The sequence below is a fragment of the Hypomesus transpacificus genome, chromosome 6 (genome assembly GCF_021917145.1).
Source record: "Hypomesus transpacificus isolate Combined female chromosome 6, fHypTra1, whole genome shotgun sequence".
Classification (NCBI taxonomy): Eukaryota; Metazoa; Chordata; class Actinopteri; order Osmeriformes; family Osmeridae; genus Hypomesus; species Hypomesus transpacificus.
Genome location: NC_061065.1, coordinates 12,040,780 through 12,066,672, shown reverse-complemented (window position 1 = coordinate 12,066,672; position 25,893 = coordinate 12,040,780). Strand labels below are relative to the sequence as shown.

Genomic DNA, 25,893 nt, shown 5'->3' with positions numbered 1-25,893 from the left:
GCCATGATGGGCAGCAGGTTATCATGTTGGAACGTTCCATTGTGTTGTAGTGGGGGGAAGTTGACAGGGCACACCCTGACACACCTGGGCTACGAATGAGAACCTTGATTTGGGTGTCGTTACGCTCAAGGTGTAAATAAAGTCTACATGCGGGAAGGTCGGAACAATCCAATAACTGTACAATTTTATAGTAGCTGACAGCAGAAGTGTAGCATGTTGTTGTTGCAATATAGCGGTAGAGGCTATTGTTGGCAAATTAGCCACTTGGTTTTAGATATTTGAGTCTCAGCTTTCCGACAAAGATACTTTATTTTAGGCAACATATTTGACAACAAAATCTCCAATACACTGAAATCAAGTAGGCTACTGAAATACAAAATTCATTAGATAATACTTAAAAGGGGAATCTGTTCCAAATCATGGCATTAATAATGTGCTTTGGAAATAGAATCCAGGCATGGAATTAAAAAGCAATTAACTGCGAACAGACTGTACAGATTACAGCCAACATAATGACGAGCAATAAAACAGAACACCACACCTCTAGAACAAGTGCATCATCATAATCAATAATCAACATTTTTACAATTATGCTCTCCTGTTCAGAGGGCACAGCTATCCAGGAACCTCATCCATCTTGTGTTCTTGGGTTTGAGTGTTCAACAAATGTGGCTGGATCCACCTAGGCTTGACTAATCTACAGAGCATACAGAGTGTTACGTAAGCCTACTACCCATTTAAGATGACAGGTAATTTGTAAATCAAACAGGCCACCCAGACACCTTGAGCAGCTATTTTGTTTCAGAGTTTCCTCACCAGAACCTCTTATATATATCTATCTGTACCAGGTTGGTGGGACTTGTAGTTTTAAGGACAAAACTAGACTGGGTCGCTAAAGTCTCTCCTCGCCTCCTTTCTCCTCCTTTCCTCCTCAGAAGAGACAGGCGACAGAACCTCCATGTAGCTACATGACTTGAGGAGGAAGGGAAGACAGGAAGGACAACTGAGACGGCGGGATCAGAGACTGCCGCGGCGGCAAAATCATATCTGCCCGTCTCCGCCGCAGCGTGGGAGCACAGCGAGGCGCAGAGTCGTGCCGTCGTCTGTGCACCGCTCTGCTCGGCCCCTGGAGCCTTACCTGATGAATGGACCAACTCGGGGGTGTAGCAGGGAAGGGATAGAACGTTCTAGAAAAGACAAATCTCAGACAGCTCGAACCACAGCCGAAGCTGGGAAAAAACATGACCTTAAATTCAATAAAGTGTTGTACTTGTATAAAAAAACAGTCACCATATAGAATTTAGACAGGTATTCAGCACAATCTAACCATGTAACTGTACAGCAGAAGGACAGGAGGTGATCTATACATGAACACATCTTCAGAATCATGATGATTAAAAATCACTGCTAACTATCCACCATCCAGGATCACAGTGAACTCTTCTGGCTCTTCTACGGCTTTCTCCCCAATCTCACTCAGCCAATGATGCTCTCTGTACAGGGTTGTGGGCGGGGATGTCGGGGTGATTGACAGGGTTTCAGGCCACCCTGATGCGGGGCTCCTCCTCCACCTCCTGGCCCAGGCTGGTATAGGTCACCGAGGGTTCCAGGGGCCCCAGTGTGGGCGTGTCCGTGAAGGGGTGTCCTGCATTGCGGAACTGTTTGTAGACGCGAGGGTCCTGGGCCACGTAGGTGGAGGAGGAGGAGTAGAGGACCAGACCCAGAACTATGATGAAGAACGACAGCAGGTACAGCCCAGAGAACTGAGGAAACAAACACACACACCCAGTTTAACCTGTGTACGCAGGTAAATAGTTCACATGTAAACAGTATATACAGTATATTTACATTACATTTAAATGCATAAATGTAATTTAAATGTATGTGGTGGTAGTGACACTCCAGTGGACTACAGATACACAGTCAGCGACTGTAAGCTGGACAGAAAGCGCTCGGTTTATAGAGCCAGAGCGAGCATTCAGTCTAATCTACCAAAACACGCAAACAATGAATACATAACAACATTCACCATGGAGACTGAGAATTGCAGACTTAATCTTACCAAGCCCGATAAAGTACACACTTATAGAAGAGAACTCTGAGGGGAGCCTGTTCTAGCTCATTCCGGAGCAGTGAACTGTTGTAGACGGTGTGCCGGCGTACTAAGAATATGCCTTCAGGGCAAGCTCACGGCCACAGCTTTCCCTGACAGCTCCCGCAGAACAAAGCGGCTTCAAAACACCAACATGAAATATGGAGGAGGCAGCGCAGCGAGACTGAGGTAGCGTAGGGAGATGAAGACAGAGGCGAGGCAGGTGGACTCGTCTAGGGCAGAGGGATTGAGGCAGAGAGATTTGGAGGCAGAGAGGAGGGACCGAGGCAGAGAGAGAGGGAGACAGAGAGAGGGAGCACACTGGAAGCTGCATCTTCGTGTCACAAAACATGGTTGAAAACAGGAGCATGACGAGATGCTCCAAGCCGTTCTGGAGAGAGGGGGAGATGAAGAGAGAAGCTGCATGCCTCTTTCCAACACACTGACACCTTCCTGAGAGGAGGGCTGTGATGACAGAACAAGAAGTGCCTTCCTCACCTTTCCTGTCTATTTTCGGCGTCCCGTCTGATAACTAGCTCGCTGGCGTCGTCACTTATCGCACAGTGGGACGCCATTATGTGACAGTCACAAATAGAATCTGCAGAGAAGGGTGGTTGGGTGTGGTCCAATGTAAGGAAGCACATGAAAACTTGTCCTACCATCCTCTTTGATTACACCATCCTCTCAAGATACTGTCCTTCTACCATCCTTTTATCTTGTTTTAATCATGCTCGTAATATACTCCTTCTATACTACAGTAGATGGAATGTAACTCAATTCCTGTCGCCAACCATGTCTTATCATTCTATCAAATCTCTCCTATCCAATTATCATACTCAAATTTTACTCATAACCCAATCCAACCATGTTCCTACAGTATTCTAACCCTACCCCAACCTTGTTCGCTACATTACTGTCTGCTGTACAGACATGAAGTACATAAGTAGTCATTTTGAAGTCATTTAGCCATCCAGTCAGCTAGCCAGCCAGTCCCACTACAAACCTTGCTGTGAACCCAAATGATAAAGAATGAAAGCACACTCTGATATACAGTACTCCTCCATTAACTCTGCACTGATCCAGCCAGGCAGCGGGAAAGCTACCAGGGGAATCAAAAAGCCCACATCCTCCCAAACGTGTCACAGAACAGTCTAGAAAACGAGAATTAAGTGGCCAAATTGGATCATACAATTACTTCCTGATTGTCCTCTGATTGGTGTAGTTGAGAGAGGGTGACAGTAATCAAGCCAATCATGAACCCAGCAGGAAGGTGAGGCCGGGGCGGTGAGAGAGTGGTCTGGACTGAGAGGCAGACTGGGGGAGTGGGGCAGTGGGTCCTGGTGGTCTCACCCCGACTACCTCCCCTCACAGTTGAGTGGCTGCCTCCATGACGGATAGTACGTCATTACTGCTGTGTGACACAAATGCACTTTACCAAAATGGTCCGTGTTAAAAACTGGTGAGACTGGCTTTGGCTCCTATCCATGTGCTGTAGTGTGTAGAGAAAAGAATGCTTTCTGAAATAATACTTTCTAGTGTGTATTTGGAGTTTTCCTTTAATGAAACACCGTACCAACAGGGGCCCTGTGGGAGTTCTGATTCTGTGTTTGGCTCTAATCTGTTCTCAGTTCTACACACTCCCCAGGGCTTGATGTGTGGAAATGTGAGTGTGTGTGAGTATAGGTGGGTTATGTGTATGTGTGGGTGTGTGGGGGTGTGTTTGCAGTATAACGCCCAGGGTGAGAGATGTGAGACCTTCTTAACTATGCTGGGAGGCTGGCTCCTCTGGGACCTGAACTTGCCTCTGAACAGCCAATAAGCCAACCACCCAGGGCCTTACTGTATTAGGATGCACACCCACACCCACCCACACACCCACACACACCCACACACCATACATTATTGAAGGTTTGTTATTAGGATTGTTGTACGTTTATGTATGTGCAGCTATGGGGAGGGGGGGGGGGTTGATTGTTAGGGAGGCTCCTTTCTTTTAATTATGATGGGTTGTCTGACCCAGCTGTACACACTAGCAACACAACCCCACATACACATATACAAACTATTATAAAAGCATATACAGCCAAATATGGCATGACCTGGAGAAGCCTTCAGACTTGTGTTCTGTTGTCGGGAGTGAAAATATTTGGACAGTTTCGGGAGAATGCTGTCTGGTCTAGATGCCAAACTACCTTGGGTGCGTCTTGTACTCTGAGAACAGAGGAGGCTTGACCAAACCAGAGCAAGCACAACATCGCTGAAGTCTATTTCTGTTGATTGGCTTTCAAACAAGCCTGGTTTCTGTGAAAACCCACAACCATTTCATGCAATTTTCTGTCTCTTGTTTTCTCCCCCTACCCTCTCTCGTTTGTCTCACCAATGAAAGGCTTGTGAGAGAGAGAGATAACAATAAATGTGAGCGGACCGAAGACAAGGAGCATTGTTAATAGGCCTTCCTGTCTCACAGTGCAGATAACTCGCTTCCCCCGCCAGGAGTGAGTGTGATTGGCTGAACTGATTGTGGTAAGGAGCAAGGTGTTGATTAGGACTGCAATAATGCAACAGCCCAAGGAGACAGAGAGAGATAAAGATACATAGGGAATGAGAGAGACAGAGAATGACAGAGAGAGAGAGAGAGAGAGAGAGAGAGAGAGAGAGAGAGGGGGAGACTAGAGCAAGAGCTGAGAGAAAAGAGAAGGAGAGAGATTTTAAGGGCAGAAAGGAAGCCTTGTGGAGGCATGAATAAGGAATAGTGAGGAAGGAGAGATGAGGATCTCAACTCCTCAGCAGAGCCTGGAACCCTCCTCAGTCCCCTCAGCCATACACACACCCACCCACACACACACTATTCATTCTGACATTCAGCACCACAGTTGTCTGCAAATATACACCCCTCAGGGTTAGTGAACATCCTTTTCGATCTGTATGAAAGCATGCGTGTGTGTGTGCATGTACAGGAGTGTGTGGAAGCAAAATCAATCAATCGTCCAGTGAAATGAGAAAGAGAAAAAAGCCTGAGAGCTGCAGGCGGAATTTGAGACCCTGAGCTAATGGATTGTACCAACCAGGTGTGTTACATATCATTTATATACCAGGTGTGTTAGATACAATTGTGTACACCACGTATGGTACATATTATTTCTATACTAAGTGTGCTAGACATCATTTAAAAACCAAGTGTGTTTGATATTCAGTATTAAGCATGTGTGTTCAAAATAGCAGGAAGGCACTGAGAGTTCAGTCCCTCCAGACAGAGGAGAGAACAAATGTGCGTGTGTGTGTGTGTGTGTGTGTGTGCGTGTGAGTCATATCTGTTTGTGGGTCTCACCTTGTAGTGGAAGAGGAAGAGGCCACAGAAGAGGCTGTAGAGGTCGGTGGTGAGCAGAGACAGGTTGACAGCGGTGGCACTGGTCCTCCTCAGGACCACCGGCATGAAGCTGTACAGCCCAAACATGCAGGCACTGAACCCGATGTACAGCAGACCTGAGGAGACACACACACACACACACGCACGGGATTCATGTTCTTCCCCTGAATCCATTAGTCATGATTCCTTTAAAAGGAATTCAAATATTCGCAGAGGTTTCATAAATGTCACAGACACTTAAAGGTACAGATAGAATACTCTCCTCCGCGTAGCCGAGCTGCCTGTGAAAGCTGAAAGAGAGCCATATTTATCTAGCTGCCTGCCTCTACTCTGGGGCAAGCGAGCAATCTGTAGGCCCCTCTCTGCCAGCTTGTGTGTACGTCTCAGGATGCCAAATCAGCACTAACAGCCTACACCTGTAATGTACGAGATAAAAAAAGAAACCCGGCAGTTTGGCCGCTAAAGCCTTGCTCCGTCATTTGGATGGACTACTTCAAGGACACGCATCTCTCGTGGAACTCGGTCCACAGATTCACAATGTCGGGTACATATGGATGCTCAGAAAACACATCATGAGCATCATACACTGGAGTGTTTGGTCAAGGTCTGACCAAAAGGTCAACGTCGCCATATTGCCTGGCTGTATAAGCCATTGTAGGCCAAACAATTCCTCATGTGTGCTGTCGATTCAAGCTGCAGCACAGCTTCGGCAGAGTACACGTGAGAAGTTGCTTCCTGTGTACCAGGTGGAAAGGTTACACTTAGCTGGCAAAAGCTGAAGTCTGGATCTTGTAGTGCAAACAAGAAAAGCCTCACCTACAACAGCATTTTGTTAGGAATCGGACCCAGAAATCCGCTAAGTCTCTCTGTTGTCTTCAGGCTGGTCTAGTGTTGCGTGGGCTCATTCTGCTTCACTGAGAAGAAGTCTACATACAGAGGAGAGGTCTTCAACCTGGGAAGGAATCTTCACCATGATGTGTGTTTGACAGGGGTTTTATCCCATTTGTCATGTATTTTCCTTTGGGACTGATGTTTTTTTATTTTGATGTTTTTCTATTTATTGGACCAGTTGAACCACCTTTTACTGTCCGAATCTCAGCGAAAGGAACAATAAAACAGGTGTGATGACAGTGACTGTGTCGACACACACTAAGATCAGGACATTTTCTTGACATGTCAATAAGGGGGACTGGGAGTCTCACACACACCTGCTCTTTTGGTCTTCTCGCTCTCTCTCTCTCTCTGTCTCTCTCTGTCTCTGTCTGTCTCTGTCTCTCTCACAGTTGTTGGCTCTTCGCTGGTCTGCTCTCAGTTCTGTCATTTAAGAGGCATATGACCGTGACTGCTGCCAGCAGTATTACCACACACACACACACACGCGCACATGCACACCCACAGAGAGATAACACTGATTAGTTTCTGAAGGAAAGACGAAAACATCACTTATCTCTTGGTGAGACTCGGTGAACTCTTCCTCCCTTCCTCCCTCCCTCCTTCCCTTGCTCATGTCACTGAAAGCTATCTGGTTCCATTTCAATTTATTGTCGTTATTGTCATGGTGTTTCCCAATGTTTGTCCACAGAGAGGATTTAGAGCATCAATGCTTCTATCAGCAGACCGAGAGAGCTTACTGGTGCGTGTGAGAGAGAGAGAGAGAGAGAGAGAGAGAGAGAGAGAGAGAGAGCGAGGCAGACACCAGAGCTCTCTGGATGCATCCTTCATGTTATTAAATGTACTGTTATTACACTAAGTTGTCTGGTCATTCCAAAGAGCCAGCGTCAGAGAGGAGATGACTGTCTGCAGCGCTCCTCTCTCTGAGGGGAAGTGACTGGAGGCTGGGGTCTTCCAATTGAGCTGGAGAGTAACTGATCAAATCGGAGCAAAGTGCTGACTGTGCCCTGAATTATTACAACGTCGGAAGTGTCCAGAAAACCGTTGTATATTTACACCTGAGAGGTGCTGGCGATGGGCGGTTTTGTCCGTTGATCTTCCCGCGTAGGTAACTCCATTAGATGTCTTTTCCTCCTCCTTCCTAAGCCTGCCAGTTCAGCTGTGAACTCCTGACTGGACCACGCCCACTGTGGGGTTGACCGAGCGGCCATGACGGTCTGAGAGACTGATGAGGACGGTTACCATGGCAACTGCCTAGCCCCGGGGAGCGTGCGTGTGCCATCTCCGGCACCCCGAGACCATGTGAACACTATCTGCCCTCAGCTAGAACGCCTTTCACTCATTCACACACACACACAGACAGACACACACTTACACAGTGCTCTCATGTAACTAAACAGAAGGCTTCATGATTTATTCAAATGACTTATTTACTATATCTGGCAACAGTATGCACACACACACACACACACACACACACACACACACACACACACACACACACACACATATACACAGCAGAGAAGTATGTGGCTGTCACCTGTGGGGAGTTATCATGGGATGGTAACTATAGTGATTCCACTCAAATACAAACACTTCGGCATGGATCTCAGCCTCATACATATTCAGATCCAGGATAATTGGGACGGGGGAGCTATGCAGCAACAAGATAATGACTCGCTCTAGGAGTGTCTAGGAGAGGTTGGTCTTCAAACGCAGCGGTGAGACACGTGCCTTCAGACGTTCCTGTCGTCAACAGAGGCCGCTGCTTCCAACAGAGGACCAGACCGTCGGAGTAGAAACGACAACCCCGTTAGGAGTCAGCCAATCAACACTCACCTATCTGCCAATCCCAGGGAACCCTCAACAGCTCCTTGTGTTCCATGATGGCCCTGCAACATGACACGCACACACACACACATAGGGTCAGACACAGGTAGAGAACACAGGGGAGTTTTGTCTGACAGCTGAGCCATCCGTAGCTCAGAACGCCGAGACAAGTCCATCCAATCAGAGCGCGGGAGAGCTGATCCTGGGTATGTTTGCTGGGAGCGCTGTTGGCAGAGTCCTTGTTTGTTCCAGAGGAGATGTGAGCGATAGCTACAGTACATGGCTGTGCTGCTCTCTCTTCTGTGTCTCTCTCCTCATCCCTCTCCTCCTCCCCGCCCCACTTTGACTCTCCTAATCTCCCCTCCTCCCCTACCTCCACCGTCTACGCACTCTCTGTCATCTCCCACATTCTCCTGCCAACTCCTCCTTCTCTCCTCCCTCGATCAATCAATCCACCCCTCCTTTATCTAATCTACCTCATCTCTTCCCTCCAACACTACCCAACACCCCCCCCCACACACACACACACACACCACCCCATCTCGTTCTGGATGACAGTTAACACAGCATCCTGTGACATCACTACACATCTTTTCTATGAGCATCTGTGCCGCTCGGCAGTGCCGGTGTGTTGCCACGGTTACCGCCTCATCAGTGGTCCTGTGTCGAAAAAGAACATCGGTGTTCAGAAACAGAGGGAGACAGAAACGGAGGGAGAAAGGGATGGATGAGGGGAGAAGGGGACGGAAAGGGAGAGAGGGGGCGAGATGGAGGAGGAGGAGAGAGGGAGAGATGGAGAAGTAGAGGGAGTACCGATAAAGTAGTGGGGGAAATGGAGATGGGGAGAGGGCTGATGAGGGAGAGGCAGGGAGACGGAAATGGAGAGAGACGGATGTGGAGCGAGAGAGGGAAACTGAGGTTTTTGCTGCTACGGATGTGGCGAGGGAGAAACACGCGCACACACTCACACACTCGCACTCACACTCACACTCGCACACACTCACAGCTGAATGCCGCTGAAGAAGGACCCAAACAGCCCCATCATGCCCAGGAACTCCACCCTGCTGAGGTTCTTGACGATGAACTCCTCACACACGTTGGAGATGCCGTAGAGGGTGGCCCCCCCCAACACCAGCAGGTCCCCCATCAGCTTCTGCTCTCCTGGAGGGGGGCGGGGAGGGGGGCGGGGAGGGGGGGGGGTACAAACCAAACCAATTACACGCGGTACATCAATTACTCTGTCGTCTCTGAAAGCAAATGAGGTGCGTTTGATTCGTGTCACCGTGCGTGACCTTATTTACAATGAGTGCTGGAGCCAGGGCTCCGGCAGGGGAAGGTCGTGATAACAAACACACGTGACCATCCTCCAGACACACCGCTGAGACAGCGATGCCACAGAACAAACTAATCTATTCCATGGTACAACACAGGTCATGTCGTAATGGCTCTCCCAGCACTCCGCAGAGACCCTCTGTGCCTTCACCGAATCCAGGAGTAACCAGGAGGGGGAGGGGTGTGTGTGTGGGGGGTGGGGGGGTGCTATGTTACATGTCATTTAAAGTAGTAAAAAATCCATATGGAATGTTTTATTGATATCTCAACAGAAAATCAATGTGTGTGTGTGTGTGTTGGTACTCACCCAGGCCCTGCTGGCGTCCCACCAGTACGTCGGCCCCCACCATGCAGCCCATGCCCAGCAGACACACCCCCACGCCCACAAAGTGGACCGCCTTGTACCTGACCAGCAGGAAGAACCAGGACAGCAGCAGCACCACTGGGATGACGAAACAGTCCAGCAACTGCACACAAACACACACACACATAGAGTACACATACACAAGCATACAGTACACCCACACACACACAGAGTACACACACCAACATAGAGTACACACACACAAGCATACAGTGCACACACACACATACATCACATGCACACAGTACATACACATACATACACACACACACACACACACACACACATACAGCACACACACACATTACATAAACACACACACACACAGCACATAGACACACACACAAACCCAGTACATACACACACACAGACACACACATCCTCAAACACACCAAGACATTCACACAGACACAGACACACAGTAGAGAATCATTAAATAGTCGAGAGGACGACTCTGGCAGGAAACTGACAATGTTTTCGAATGAATTCATGAGCGACCGACAACGTGACCTGGGTGCTGATATCTCCTGTCAGCAGATAAACCCGGCAGATACACTGCCACCACACTGGAGATAGAGAGGACATCAGCTCATTCGCTTTGGAGGGGGCCCTCGCGGTCTGTAGAAAACCCACTCTTCCATGACCCTGAACACAAACCTAACCTCCATCAGTGAGTAAACAAGCTGCAGTTCGAAGTTAGTTGATAACATCTATGACTTCAGCCTAAGCGAGGCTCTTCGGAAAAAAGAAGTGACTAGATACGTCTGTCTGCCAATCCTGTTTCACAGCTAGGAGTCTTTCCCTGTCGCACCTTCACAGTATGCACACTGATCCCTATCTAAACAGACACCTCCCAAATCCCTCAGGTCGGCATTAACGTAGTGCAGTATAGTAGAGTGGTGTAGGGCCCAGGCAAGTATTTGGGACCGAGCTGTTAGTCAACCGTGAGCCAGCTGATCTTTGGTATGGAATGGGGCCAGTGAGCCTGACCATCCAGAACCCACCAATCACCCGCCACTAATGGGCAGCGTTTATGGCAGAGCCATAAATGGATGTTCCTTCCATGAATATTAATGAGGCATTGTTTGACCTCATTAGGAGTTGACATCCAAACTTTTGTGGGCGAGAGAGACAGGGAGAGGGAGAGAGAGGACGGGGAGAGCATGACAAAGAGAGAGAGAGAGAGAGAGAGAGAGAGAGGGTGGGTGGGTGGGGAACAGAAAAGAGAAACAGAGAAAGACAACAGAAGAAGAGTGGGAAATCAAAGAAAATAGAGGCGTGTCTATGATTAGAGGAGACAAGGGAGGTTTGAACACCGAATAACCAACCGCCCGACGTCCAATGAGAAAGCAGATCCAAACCACCATCTGCTCTTGTTAGAACAGGACCCCTGGACCCAGCGCTCCCAGACTGACCTGTACACTGGTCAGAGTGGTGTACTGGTAGGCCTTGATGACCAGGTAGTTGGCCTCGATGTCGACCAGTCCCAGTAACATGTACTTCCACCACCTCCTCTTCAGAATGGCCAGCAGGTTCTCCTCACCTGGACCACACACACACGAGACGCAGGCAAGCACCCACGAATGTGCCCACACATCCACACAAAAACACACACACAAAAGGACATGAGAGTGGGTGGCTTTAACAGACATTGTAATTACCCTCTAATCTTCTGTGCACAACACTAAACTGAAAAGAGAAAACAAAATAGAACAGGAACAACAACAAACTGTGCTCATGGGGGTAAGGAGACCAGATAGGCCATTACCATGGCAACATGAATCGACAGACAATCGCCTCCAAAACAACGAAACGTGGGAGCAGTGACGGACTCCCAAAGGATTATGGGAAGAAGGCACAAGAGCCAGTCTTCAGAGAACCGTGAGTTTGTTTGGGTTGTTTGTGCCTCCAGAGAAGACGCCCTGGAGCCTAACCCCGGGTCCCTTCGCCAGGGCGGGAAGACACTGTGCTGCACCAAGGTGCTCCAGGCAGGCAGAGGTGCGCTTGATATAAACCACATGGAGTGATTCCAAGCTGTGTGAGCAGATCTTCTCCCCGGGATGGGGTTCGTTTTCTGCTCCAGTACAGGCTGGCCGTCTCAGGCAGAGAGTCCCAGCCAGCGGCACCAGCTAACAGTGAGGGGACAGCGAGGGACAGAGCTGGCCAGCCAGCTGAAGCCCCAGATCCACCTAACTGGCCTCTGAAAAGCTGCTGTGCTCACTGGCTGACTATGGGTGTGTGTGTGTGTGTGTGCGTGTGTGTGTGTGTGCGTGTGTGTGTGTGTGGTGTGTATGTGTGTGTGTGACAGTAAGACACCAGTAAAAGCTGCTGGCCAAATATTCTGATGACGTTGGCAGGACATCCGCTACACTCACTCACACACACTCTCTCCCTTTCTCTCTCTCTCTTTCGTACACACACACACACACACACACACACACACACACACACACACACACACACACACACACACACACACAGGAGAATGATGGACTATAGCTGCTTTACTGGTACTGTTATAGAAGCCAACCCCTCCCTCCCTCTCTCTCACTCTGCCACTAATTGGGATGCTTCTAAATCCATTCCAATTTCCAGACCCTGCCTCTTACTCTGCCAAGCATGTAAGGGAGCACTCTCTCTCTTTCTTTCTTTTCTCCCTCTCTCACTCTCTCCCTTACAGACAAAGCCAGTCAGTTAGAGGCCGGTTCATGATTTGGACAACAACATTGACTTTATCTGCCAGCCTGCCAGCCTGTCTGCCTGTCTGCCTGTCTGCCTGTCTGCCTGTCTGCCTGTCTGCCTGTCTGTCTGTCTGTCTGTCTGTCTGTCTGTCTGTCTGTCTGTCTGTCTGTCTGCCTGTCTGCCTGTCTGCTTTCCTGTCTGTCTCTTTGGGGTGAGAGGAGGTGTCATGGCTGATCGATGGTTATGCACACGTCCATGTAGACCTGTGTAAAATACATACTCAATCATAGTTGAACAGAGACAGGTAGGCACTGAGGGGGTCCCGGCAAACGCACACAGTCACACGCACAAACACATACACGCTTAAATACACACACGCACACACACATTTCTCTCGGCCCCTCCAACCATAGAACAGACAGGCTTTATTACATTATAGATTATCTGCCTGCGGGGACAGGGGGCTGAAGGATACTGGAGGAGAATATTCAGGAACTGTCCCCCGAGACAACCCCCTCTCCTCTTACCTCTCGTCTTATTCCCTCTCGTGTAACACACCCACACACGGTAAACAACCAACTACACGCACACACGCACACGCACACACACACACTCGCATGCGCACACGCACACACACACACATAAAAACACTTCATCAGGTCTTGCCAACCGTCCTAGTGATTTAAGCCATTATAGAACGTCACTTACTGGCCTCCACTTGGCAAAGCAGATCTGTCCTGCATCAACTGACTGGCTGACTGGCTAGGTGGCTGACTGGCTAGGTGGCTGGGTGGCTGAATGGATGTTTGGCTAGGTGGTTAACTGGCTGACTGAATGGTTGGTTAGTTGGTTTACTGGCTGGTTGGCTAGGTGGCTAACTGAATGGTTGGTTGACAGGTTGGCTGGCTGGTTGGCTAGGTGGCTGACTGGCTTGGTCTCAGGCTTGACAGAGGATAAGAATGCTGCCTTGTCCACGTCTCCCTGTGTGAATCCCGCAACAATGGTTGGCTTCTATCATTTCCTATGCTTGGCAAGAAGGAAAGAAGGAGAGAGAGAGAAAGAGAGAGTGTGTGAGGGAGAAGGAGAGAAAAAGAGAGAGAGAGACAAGAGTGCCTACCCTCACTTGGTTTAGATCCACACAGCAGCAGATGGGAGACACACTGGGAGACTGGAGGGTGCTGTAAATATGCCGCTTTGTCTCGTGTATTTGTGTGTGTGTGTGCGTGCGTGCGTGTGTGTTTACCAGCGTGCACACAGCCTTAAAACCCACACCAGCGGGAAGTATACATATGATACACACATGTGTGTGTCTGTAGGAGAAAGATGGAGGAGAGATGAGCGAAGGAGAGGGAAGACGAGAAAGGGAGTGATGGAAAGAGAGGGTGGGAGGAGAAGGGAGAAGGATGGATCCCTCGGAGGAGTGCCTACCCCTCTCTCCTCGCTCTCCTCTTATTCTGACCCCAATTCAGCGGGGCAGTCGTCTAAATCCAATAAGGGGGAGGTCGGGACGTCCTGTTGAGTACCCTCCAGGGTGTGTGTGTATGTGGGGGGGGGGGCTGTACAGCTACTACCTGTTCCAACATTAACTCTAGCCTCTTAGCTTGCATAACTTAGCCTGATGTTATTGCACAGCAATAAGGAGCAAAGTTATACTTGAAAATGGATATTGCGAAGTGTAATCAGCATGTTGACTAATCCTTTGTTTTAAATTTGGAACAGATTGGACCTCCCTCCCTCCCTCCCTCTCTCTGCCTCCCTCCCTCCCTCCCTCTCTCCCTCCCACTCTCCCTCCCTCCCTCCCTCCGCCTCTTTCTCTCCCTTTTCCCCCATTTGAAACCTTCCCTCAGACACACGGCTGTCGACAAAACTAGTTTGCGTTGCCACGGTGAGAATCAGGTGAGTGGACAGCTATCTCCGGCCGCATGAATCTGTCACAAGAACAAAAAACGAGCGTAGCTCCTTAGAAGTCACCTCTGCATCATAGTCGGTGAGTCAGGAGCCAACTCTGCTTTAGCTCCGACTCCAGAGTCTTATATATCGGTCCATTCGCCCATTCCAATGAGTGTATTTGTATATGTATATGTTTGGATGGTGAATCAGCTCCAATTGGTGAGCGATAACAAACAGCATGAATAACAACCGCAGCCTACACACACATACTGTCTTCCTCTGAGCATGTGTGTCTGTGTCAGTGAGTGTGTGTGCTCTTACCTTGCCTGACAGCCAGTGTGGTGGTGTAGACGAGGAAGAGGAGGATGTAGCAGAGAAAGCTCTGGAACACGGGCGTGCTGGCATGGTAATCCTGGGCCAGGTACTTACTGCTCAGACCTATGCCACATATGAGCAGAGAGAGCACCTGACCCAACGCCAGGGTCACCACCAGCTCCCTGGGGGGAGGGTGAAGGGGAGGGGGGGAGAGAGGAGAGAGGATGAGAAGAGGAGAGATCAATAGGGAAGGAGAGAGAGGGGAAGAGAGAGAGGGCAGTACTGTGAGTACATATGTTAAGGCTTCAAGGGGAAGCCACGTCAACACAGGTCTATTTCTCGGTGTGTGTGTGTGTGTGATGGAACGGTGCTGCGACAGGACGAACAGCCACAGTCCTCTCCTATCTTCTCCCCTTCTCTCGACCCCTCCCCCCCCCCTCCTATCAATGCCTCAGTAATGACTTTCTCCGTCTCATCAGTCTCCACGACGACACTGTAGTGATGAGCAATTCTCAGATAACAAGCAACCGATGGGAAAGCAGTTAAACACACACGCAGACACACAGACACACGCCCTGTGGCTGCGGTAGTAGTAGGCTGTTTGTGTCTTAACATGTTTAATAACAAGTGGCTTCAGCTTGGCTGGATGGAGCTTTGGGTAAAGCCTATAATCCCTCTCCCCATATCAAAACGGGAAGAACATACAGGAAAACTCTCCTCCCATACATCATGAATCACCGTCTCATTGCTCCAGCTTCAATATCACATTGTCTTTCGAGTCCTCTGCCACAGTGGAGCTGTAATATGTGAGTTTGATCCTAACCCTGGATCTGGACTGGATCTGGACTTGACCTATACCAGGTTTGGATCTGAACCTGGACAAGGACTAGCCCTAGACTAGCCCTGGATCTGGTGCTTTATCAATTCTCTTTAATTAACTTGAGTTAAATAGGCATCATTTACTCCCAGGAGAAACAACAGAAGGGATGGATGGAACGTGGTTAGTTGGTAGTACCTGGGGAAGGCTAAGGGGACACTACACAAAGACATGAACGCATTCTGCAACGCTCTGTCCCACTGGGATCCCACCGGCCTTCTGCATGCATCCCAATACAGTCGCTCTGGGTGTTCTGGGAACGGCAATAGCAGCTCATTATTCTACTGTTAGCTTCACTTAAATGAGCAGTTACACACACAGACACAAACACTACTCGATACCCCACACACGTCCAGGTACTCTGACGAGCTCCCCTGTGGAGTAGAACAAATAACAACACCAGGATAATAAAGAATGATTAGCCCAGTCTTTCTATCCACCGCAGCGCCTACAGAGCAAGTACACTTTACCAGTTAGTCCCTGAGGGAAATCGAGCCAACGTCTCTGTTGGTGAAAAAAAAAACATGCATAAACCAAATTCAACCGACACGACTAGCCATATTAAATAATGCAGTATTAATGTGATAGGCAGTGGCAGTCGCACCATGTATACATGTTGGCTGGGGTCAGATAGACCCGTACTTCCTATGTACTGTCGAAACATAGTGTTCGTGGTTGCACCAACAGGCATGAATTAGCATTTAGATGAAAACCAATTTACTGCCTCTCAGCCAATTACAGGGCAGATTGAATCTGTGAATATGTACGTTTCTCTTTTTTTCTTCAACCAGGACTTATGGCTTCAGGTTATACTACCTGAAGACCTCTACTGATCAAACTCAAAATCGGAGAAGAGAATTTCCTTTCCTCATAAATATATTTAGCTCTTTCCTCCCTCTCTCTATCTCTCTCTCTCTTACTTCACTCCATCTAACCCCCCCCCCCCTTCCCCTCTCTTTGCATTCCACTCTGACTAGAAGCCTAGAACCTTCAGGTATATACCATCCTGTTGAAATAACCTTGACAAAATAAACCCCCTCTCAGCCTTTCAGCATCTCAGCCTCGCACTCTGCCTTATATATGCTCTCTCAGCCTCTCTCAGCCTCTCTCAGCCTCTGCCAGCCTCTCTCAGCCTCTCTCAGCCTCTCTCAGCCTCCCAGCCTATTTCTCAGCCAGCTCCCCCCCTTCCCTCCCTCTCAGCATCCCACCACTGGGCCAGTTTCCCTCCTCGCCTGCCGGCCTTATACTCTCCTAGCCTCTCAGCCTCCCTCGCTCCCAGCCTCCCTCTTTCCCAGCCTCTCAGCCTCACTCTCTCTCAGCCTCTCTGACTCCCAGCCTCCCTCTTTCTCAGCCTCTCAGCCTCACTCTCTCTCAGCCTCCCTCTCTCTCAGCCTCTCAGCCTCACTCTCTCTCGGCCTCACTCTCTCTCAGCCTCCCTCTCTCTCAGCTTCTCAGCCTCATTCTCTCTCGGCCTCACTCTCTCTCAGCCTCCCTCTCTCGGCCTCACTCTCCCTCAGCTTCCCTCTCTCTCAGCCTCGCCCTCTCCCGGCCTCCTTTACTCTCAGTCTTCCACTCCAGAATAAAGAGCGAGGGATAATCGAGTGAGGAAAAGGATGAGAGGGGTCTTCTCATCTCAAGGACAAAGGGAAAGGATGAGGGCCGTAGAGCCAGGGATGGTGGGATGGAGGGATGGAGAGATGGATGGAGGTAGACAGCTGTAATTAGCTCAAATGTGAGCGTGAGGGATGGAGGAAACGACAAAGGCCCAGAGAGGACACACTTCATCTGGAGAGTTAAAGTCTCCCATCCTCCATTCCTCCCTCCCTCCTCTTCCTCCCTCCCTCTCTCCCTTCCTCTCTCTCTCTCTCTCTCTCTCTCTCTCTCTCTCTCTCTCTCTCTTCCTCTCTCTCTTTCCCTTCTTCCCTCTCTCTCAACCTTCCTCCCTCTCTCCCTTCCTCTCTCTCTCCCTCCCTCTCTCCCTTCCTCTCTCTCCCATCCTCTCTCCCATTCTCCCTTCCTCTCTCCCTCTCTCAAACCCATTCGACACACAAATTGACAAATGACACATCAATTCCAGATGAGACAAGCCCATTTGTTTATTCCACCTTAACACAAACCAGACCAGACCAGTAATCCAGTCCACTTCAATACAGATTCGGCCAGTCTGGCACAGTCTGGACACATAACTACTCTTCTGACCTCCAGGAGTACATACACATCAGGGCTGATTTCACTGCTGAAAGAGTGGAAGAGAGAGGGAAAGGGAGAGAGAGGGAAAGACAGAGAGAGAGACAGAGACAGAGAGAGAGAGAGAGAGAGACAGAGAGAGAGAGAGAGAGAGAGAGAGAGAGAGAGAGAGAGAGAGAGACAGAGAGAGAGAGAGAGAGAGAGAGAGAGAGACAGAGAGACAACAGTGCTTCCTTCCCTTCGGGCACCCAGGCTTGCTGCACAGAATACAAAGAGCCTCCTCAGCACTGGAGAGAAGGGGGGGGGGCAGAGAGGAACATAGAGGGGGGGGGGGAGAGAGAGAGGAAAAAAAGGAGGGAGAGAGAGTGCGAGTGACAAAAAGAGGAAAAGAGAGGAACAGTGTGGGGGGTATGAAGGATGGAAGGTGGAAACACAGCTCATGATGGGGCCTGACAGCCACCAGCCATTTGAGAGAGGGACACGGATAGAAGGATGGAGGGATGGAGGGATGTGGGGAGACGGGGATGGAGGAAGGGAGGGACAGACAGACAGAACATGCACATCAGTATACGCTGTATCGGATGTGCTTGTGACGTGACTAATTAAGGAAAAAAGCAGAAGCTGTTAGCCAATCAATTTCACTTCTCATGGCTATTAGTCCAATCATCTGTTCTAATCTCCCATGGGGACTGCATGCATTGTCACACACACCTACACACACACACCATAGACAGGGGATAGTTGCCACTATTATAATCACAATCAGTGTTTGTTAATGTCCCTCCCTGCCTACGCTCCCACACACAGACCAATGATATGATCTCAATCTCCCCTGTTCATGAATAATTCATGTCCCCCCCCCCCCCCCGTGTAATAAATGCCAGTCAGGCAACAGTCCTCCTGATGAGGGAGGAGTCACATTGTAGTGACAGACAGTTACTCAGTTACAGTTCAATCTCGTTTACATAGGTAGGTGGAAATCTAGTGGACAATGATATGGTGTTTAGCATCCAAGAGAACCCCAGGGTTTACTTGTCAGAGATTTAATGTGATCAGAAAGCCTAGGATGTCACTCACTCACTTTATTCTTCATTCCTTCCCTCTCTTCCTCTCTCTCTCCCTCCCTCCTTCACCTCTCTCTCTCTCTCTCTCTCTCTCGCTCTGTCTTCCTGGCAGTGTATTTTGTGCTCCATCGCAGAGAGACAAACACCATCTTTGCCTGAGAGGCAGGAGGCTGATGCTCTGACACCCTCGCGCACGCCATGCTCCCCTCCCCTCCGCCTCCCCCCTTCTCGTACACCCCCTCTCTTCCTCCCCCCTACCCTGCTCTCCTCCCCTCTCCTCCTCTTTCCTCCTCCCCTGCTCTCCTCCCTCCCCTCACCTCCCATTTGCTCTCAATGTGTTTCTTTTCTCCTGCTATGCTCTACTCTCCCCACACATTTGTGTGTGTGTGTGTGCGTGTGTGACTTAAGAAGGAGAGAAGGAGCGTGTGTGACGGCCCGAGTGTACTGATTGACCCCCCCGGGTCGCTTAGCTCCCCTCCAGAAGCTTTCAAACACAAAAGGCAACCGAGAACAAAAGACGCCAAAGCTAAAGCCAAGATTGAGGGGGAATCAATAGGCCTTGATAGCACAATGTAGGGATTCAAACTGCATTACCGACATTCCAACAATACACAAGCACACACCTCACATCCATCACTCTACACTAGGAATGTAACAATATGTTGTGGAACAATATATCGCAATACAACATTTGTACAATATGTATCGTAGAGTCATGGCAAAACGTTTACTATATGGCGTCCATTTGATCCTATTGGTTGAGCTACCAGCACGCGACGTACTCTGCACCTGAGTCGTGCGATACGTATTGTATCGTGAGCTGAGTGTATCGTAACACCCCTATTCTACACTACGATTGCCATCTGTCGGAACGATGGAAGACGATCTCTCTATCTCTGATACTATATTTTCTATATGCTCTGTCTGATACTATATACTTATACTTTCTTTTCTCAAGATGATAACAAAGCAGCACGAGTATTCCATGCAAATAGTCGCTGCTCAACCTGGAGGAAGATTAATGACTAACAATCCAAGATATGCAGATGCGGAGATACAGGGTTAGAAGTCCAACAAAAACAGTATTTATTATGCATTAGCGTCCAGCAAAAATATTCTCTTTGGCTCTTCACGGAACAAAATCTATAGATCCCGAATACTGCCATTATTATGCAATAGTTAGTGGTTTGTTTGTGTTTGTGTCTGCTCCCTCGTCTAACTAGGATTCTAACGGGTGCCACCAGCACCTCTTATCTACCTCTAATCACACAGGCACCTGCTGTGGGGATCTGACATTAACGTTCAGTCACAAACTTCCACAAACTATATAGCGTACCATAATTCTACATGTCATTCTTGCTTTTCTCTTCATACACTTTCATTTTTTTCTCCGACTTAATCAATGCAAAGTAAATAGAGGCTCCAACAGATACTAGACAGACAGACAGACAGTCCAGACCAGGTTCTAAACCCAGTCCCAGACCAGGTTGTAAACCCAGTCCCAGACCAGGTTCTAGGCCCAGTCCCAGACCAGGTTGTAAACCCAGTCCCAGACCAGGTTCTAGGCCCAGTCCCAGATCAGGTTCTAAACCCAGTCCCAGACCAGGTTGTAAACCCAGTCCCAGACCAGGTTCTAGGCCCAGTCCCAGACCAGGTTGTAAACCCAGTCCCAGACCAGGTTCTAGGCCCAGTCCCAGATCAGGTTCTAAACCCAGCCCCAGCCCTCCAGGCCCCGAGGATGTCTAAGTCCCCCTCTGTTCGTCTGCACCCCTCTGGCCCCCACCCCCAAATCTTCTGGACAGAGCTGGAGTGTTACAGAGTGATGTCATGCAGCACACACAGAACCCCTCTGTGTCGTTCACTTCCTCTTCCTGCATTCATGACCCCTGAGAGACTACTGTGCAGCACACACACACACACACTTTCACTTACACTCTCGCACATGCCTATTGACTGGGTCGACATGAACAATTCCTTATTGAGACAGAAAGACAGTAGATAATGCTGTTTTCTCTTTTCTTCCTCAACTCGCCATTCCTTCTGTAGTTTTCCTTAGAATTTCTCCTTTTGTGTCCTCCTTGTTCATCCTCCCACATTCACTCACTGTGAGTGTGTATCTGGGTCTGTGTCTTTGTTATACAGTTGTATAACATTTCCACAGGTCCTCTGTAGCTGGTGTGTAAGTATGAGTTTGGTGTGTGTGCATGCACATGTGTCTACTACCATGGTGGTTCCACAGAGAGAGAAAAGAATAAAGTCTCCGCAGGGATGCCCTACTTCCCTAACCCTAGCCTCATTAGCAGGTTAGCATGGCTCTGGAGAACAGAAGGCCAGCAGCAGGCTAACAGTTGACCCATGAGCAGAGAATTACCATACAATTTAAGGCTAGCGCCCTAGCGCCACGTTAGCTAATTAGCTACATCTAACCACTACAGGGAGTCCCTCGTCTGCTCCCCTCGCCCCCACATCTCCCTCTCCAGAGGCCGACTGAGAACTGGACTGAGCCTGCTACACTCTGGGGTCCTCGGGGAGGCCTGAGTGTATGTAGCTGTCTGAGGAATTGCCTGTTTGCCCTGCCCCTGCATGCCAGGCCAGATGTCCTTCCTCAACCACGTTTCTGGTCTGTCTTTTCGACTCGCCGACTGGCAAGGAAACGATATTGGGGGAGGAAGAGGAGGATGAAAGGGAGAACAAGAGACAAGGAGGTCGGGGAGTTGGAAAAGGCAGAGGGGGAAGAGGAGGAGGAGAGATGGAAAACACGAGAGACAGAGGAGAGGAGAAAGGAACAGAAAAGAAAAGAGAAGAAAAAGGATGAGGAGATCAGAGCATTTAGAAGGGGAGAGCAGGCACAGAAAACTGTGCTAGACTCCTGTCTCCTGAGTGTCAAATCCCAGCATGCATTGCCAGACAGTGGTGGATCAGGGGGACCTTTCAATTAACCCCTAAGCAGTGATAACTCCTTCTCTACACCTCCCCATCTTTTCTTCTCCTCTCACCACCTCGTTTCTCTTCCTTCTCCCTCCCCAGCTAGCTCTTCTCGGACTCTCTTCCATCCCACTCTCTCTCTCTCTGCTCTCCTCCTGACTACGTCACTCTTTTTTTGTCTGCTAATTCTCTCCTTCTCCCTCCCCCCCCATCTTTCTCCCTCTCTCTTTCTCCCTCGCTCTTTCTACCTCTCTCCTTCTCCCTCTCTCTCAGTCAGGTTATGAGGAGCTTCCAGCATAGAGTACACTGGGGAGCACTGTCGCTTTAGAATACCAGGTAGGGCAGTCAACTCAAAAACCCATTTAATTTCATTCCTCTCTCTCTCACACACACCTTCCTATCCTCCCTGCCTTACTCTCTCACCCAGTCTCTCGCTCCCCCTCCCTCTCTCTACCCCTCCTCTCTCTAACCTGACGGTAGCATGCTGTGGTGTGTCAGATGTAGAAAGCAACACCTTTTTTGGAAGGAAAACGATAGGTGCCTCATTCATCCAATAAAGACACCACTTTTACAGCAGCAGCAGAGTCAGCTATCTGCCATCGGCCAATGAAACTTTAAAACCACTCACATCCAGCCTCTACATTGCAAAAAGGTTTTTTAATGACAGTTTGCAAAAAGGGGTATGTCTTATAGCTCAAATCCAGAATCTGTCAGTTAGAGTGTATGAATGACTGCTGAATTTCCAGGGCCTGGCCATTTCATAAAGAAACTGGTCTACCCTGTATACCGACTAGCTGGGTTTAGCTCTGTTCCAGTCCATAGAGACAGTATATACATCCCTTATCTCTGGTCCAGTCTATAGAAATACACTCTGGTAATCTCTGGTCCAGTCTATAGAATTACACTCTGGTAATCTCTGGTCTGATCTATAGACACTTTGGTATTTTCAGGTCAATAAAACTACACTCTGGGAATCTCTGGTCCAGAACTACACTCAACATTCAGAGTATGTTTTAGTGGTTCAGAATCCTTTTACCCAGAGGCCTCAGCTGCAGAGTGCACAGTCATGCTGGCACAGGAAGCAGGAACAACGCTGCGCTGTGAGACAGGAAGTCAGTGCTGGCTGAAGTTTGAATGGCCTAAAGAGGTTGGAAGGGCCTGACGCCCTACAACAATCCTCCACCAGCCCTCCCCTGTCAGACGCCCCCCTCCCCCCCCAGCCCCCACATGCCAGCTAGTCGAGGTTGCCAAGCATCCGCCTGGGATCCCCCACTGGAACTGTTCAGTCACACTCTGGGCCTTGTCCTCTTCCACAGTCTGATCCCTCTCTCTCCTATTCTCCCGCCCTCCCGTCCTCCCGTCTCCTCACCCTCTCGTTTCATCTTCTACGTCTTCTCGTTTTTCTCTGGTGTCCTCATCCGCCACTTCCTTGTAAACGTTCGTCCTCTCTCAACTCATCTCTTTGGATTTGATCCGTTTTCACTTCTCTTCTCCGCCTCCTCTTTTTTCATCTCAACATTCCTATTCTCGAGCCTTAACCATGACTCAAATATGTGTGTCCGGAAATGTTATAGAGCACATATAAGACAATATTTGATGACAAGGTGGTTGAAATAATGGGTCATGTATTGACACGTTGTCTTTAGGATCTGTGTACCCAAGGGTCAAATACAAAGAACACAGCGAAACATGCTGAAGCGGACGGACTGTTTCTGTGACAGATGGACTGTACCTCACACGTTGTTCAAAAAAACCTCTTCAGATCTTCAAAGCTGTGAAGTCAACACAATGTGGCAACACTAACATCAATATTTATACGGGCAGGTTCCTCAAGTGTTGTTCTCCCTCCCTTTTCCCTTTCTCACTCTCTTCCTCCCTCTCTCTCTCTTTCTCTCTCTCCATCTGCCAGTTGAAGCTTTTGGTAAATATGAGCTGAGTACATATCTTACTGTGCATAGCTTTTGGGAACACACTGTCAATCATGGACAACTTCCTTATGAACCACTGACTACTGCACATTCATTTGTTCACTCACTTAAAAGTTGTTTTAGCTCATTTGCATGGCCATCACACTTTTGCTGGGGGTTTTCATTTGTCAACAACATATTTGATGTATATATGTATAGTGTGTTGATGTGAAATATGAATAGATTCAAGCATCTTTACACTCAAAACGGTTGTTTTGCGAACCAACAGTTAGTAAACTGTTTCTTCCCTTTCTTTACTCTCCTCTCCTCCCCTCTCCTTTCCTTTCCTCTCCTCTCTTCCCCTCTCCTCTCCTCTCTTCCCCTCTCCTCTCCTTTCCTTTCCTCTCCTCTTTTCCCCTCTCCTCCTCTCCTCTCCTGTCCACTCCCTCCTTCTATTCGCTCCTCTCCCTCTGTCTTCTCCTCTCCGTGACAACAATACCCCCTCAGCATCACCACGGGCAACTCGATCTGACTCCACCTCCAGAGACATTGTTCCTGGAGGGAGAGAGAAGTAGCCAGGATAAAAGGAGCGGCAGATGGCAGGGAGAAGCAGGACCAGGGGAGAGGACATAGCGCTAGATGGAGAGATAGGGAGAAAGAGTCCCAACATTAGCGCCACCAGCTGTCAACCAGAAGTGGAGCCTTTCTTCTCTCAACTGGCCCGAGACTGCTCCACAAACACACACGCACAAATACACACACACCCTCACACACGCATTTCACCGGAGCCCAAATGCAACACAAACCACCGATTGAATCATCCAGATGCACACAGAGAGCACACACACACACACACATGATAATTGCGGGACACTCAAAGCAGCAGTTTCTGTGGCAAGAATTACTTCACAATAAATCTGTCTTTTCACGGCAAATCCCGACTGGTCTTCAGGGGCCAGAGAATGAATGGGTCGCGGTGAAAGACCCCCGGAGGCGCAGGAATGCGACCTCAGACGGACGAGGACACACAGCTTGAGACAAAGGGGCGGGAGGGGCATTGTTGGCTAAAGCAGACCCTGCACTGACTGGACATGATGCTGGCCAAGTCAACACAACGCGTTAACCGAATATGACCCCTCATTCTCTATGACCCCTCCTTATTCGCGTGCAGTTAAAGTTAACATATAGCGTACCAAACCAAGACACCACTGTTTGGATAGATGATTATGACGTTTTTGATAAACGTGCACTGACTTCTAAACTTGGACCGTGAGAGAAAGAGAGAGAGATAGCGATAGATAGAGAGAGGTTTGCAGTCAGGTGTCTCTAATGGACCATCCCTTGTGCTCCCGTTCATGAATATGTATTGAGAGCAATCTCATATTTTTACTACACTATCTCTTACCTGTTCAGTACTTTTCTAATCCTCTGAAGCAGACTCGGCGATGCCGAGACGGTGTCGGGTGGCATTGTCTCAATCGTTGTGACCACATGATTTTGCTGAGCGGGTATCATCTCTGAGCCAGAAATAAAAATGTAACGATCAAAAGCCAGAACCGGGGCGCATTATGTTCAGTGCGAGGCGGAGGACGGAGACTACTGTGCTCCACGAGGGCGGCGGGGTCTGATTCTCCGAACGCGCGATGGATAGACAGTCTCAGCATTCCATGGCTCGCGCAGGTGCAGGTGATTGGCAGTATCCCAAAAAGGACCGGTGGCACTCGGAAGCTTGCCTACGTTCAGCTCTCGGGGGAATCACATACAGAACACCTGCTTCTGACACGCTAGCTGCGGCTCATCAGTGCGCATCTCCTGGATGCCTGCTTTGGTCTGCCGCGGACGAGCTGAGGGCTCCGGTTTTGCTGCCGGTGAAGTTAAGTACAGGTCCGCTAGGGGGTGCCTTCAAATCAGTCTGTCTAGTCGGACATCGGACGATGGGTCGTTGATGCTCCACGAGGAATTATGTCTCGTGGTCCAAAAGATAACATTGGCTATTAATGCAGGGCACCTAATGCCCACACTAGATTAAAGCCACAAATTAAAGTAGCTGTCCTGGATGCCAAGGTGAACCAGCTGGCATCTGGCCTAGCATCAAGGCTTAAGGCATCCAAAGTATTTTAGTCACACAAACACATCGAATAGGGACACACACACACGCACACACACATAC

The 25,893-nt window shown here is 49.1% G+C and overlaps 1 protein-coding gene across 1 annotated transcript; it reads right to left on the bottom strand.

The window, feature by feature from the left end:
• Nucleotides 1-299: 299 nt before the first annotated feature.
• On the bottom strand, nt 300-25,893 carry slc35f1 (solute carrier family 35 member F1). The gene is made up of 8 exons (XM_047022233.1): nt 25,129-25,893; nt 14,770-14,945; nt 11,292-11,419; nt 9,820-9,979; nt 9,185-9,341; nt 8,190-8,242; nt 5,421-5,575; nt 300-1,763 (listed from the first exon to the last, which is right to left on the bottom strand). The coding sequence occupies exons 1-8, from the start codon at nt 25,236-25,238 to the stop codon at nt 1,539-1,541; spliced, it is 1,164 nt and encodes a 387-aa protein (XP_046878189.1). The 5' UTR covers nt 25,239-25,893; the 3' UTR covers nt 300-1,538.

Bases quoted from the DNA above. Each gene is read 5' to 3' on its own strand.
- slc35f1 (XM_047022233.1), bottom strand. From the start codon at position 25,238: ATGATACCCGCTCAGCAAAATCATGTGGTCACAACGATTGAGACAATG. The intron at 14,946-25,128 runs GTAAGAGATAGT...CCCTCCCCCCAG, and splicing joins ATTAGAAAAGTACTGAACAG to GGAGCTGGTGGTGACCCTGG. The intron at 9,980-11,291 runs GTCAGTCTGGGA...GTTTGTGTGCAG, and splicing joins CCACTCTGACCAGTGTACAG to TTGCTGGACTGTTTCGTCAT.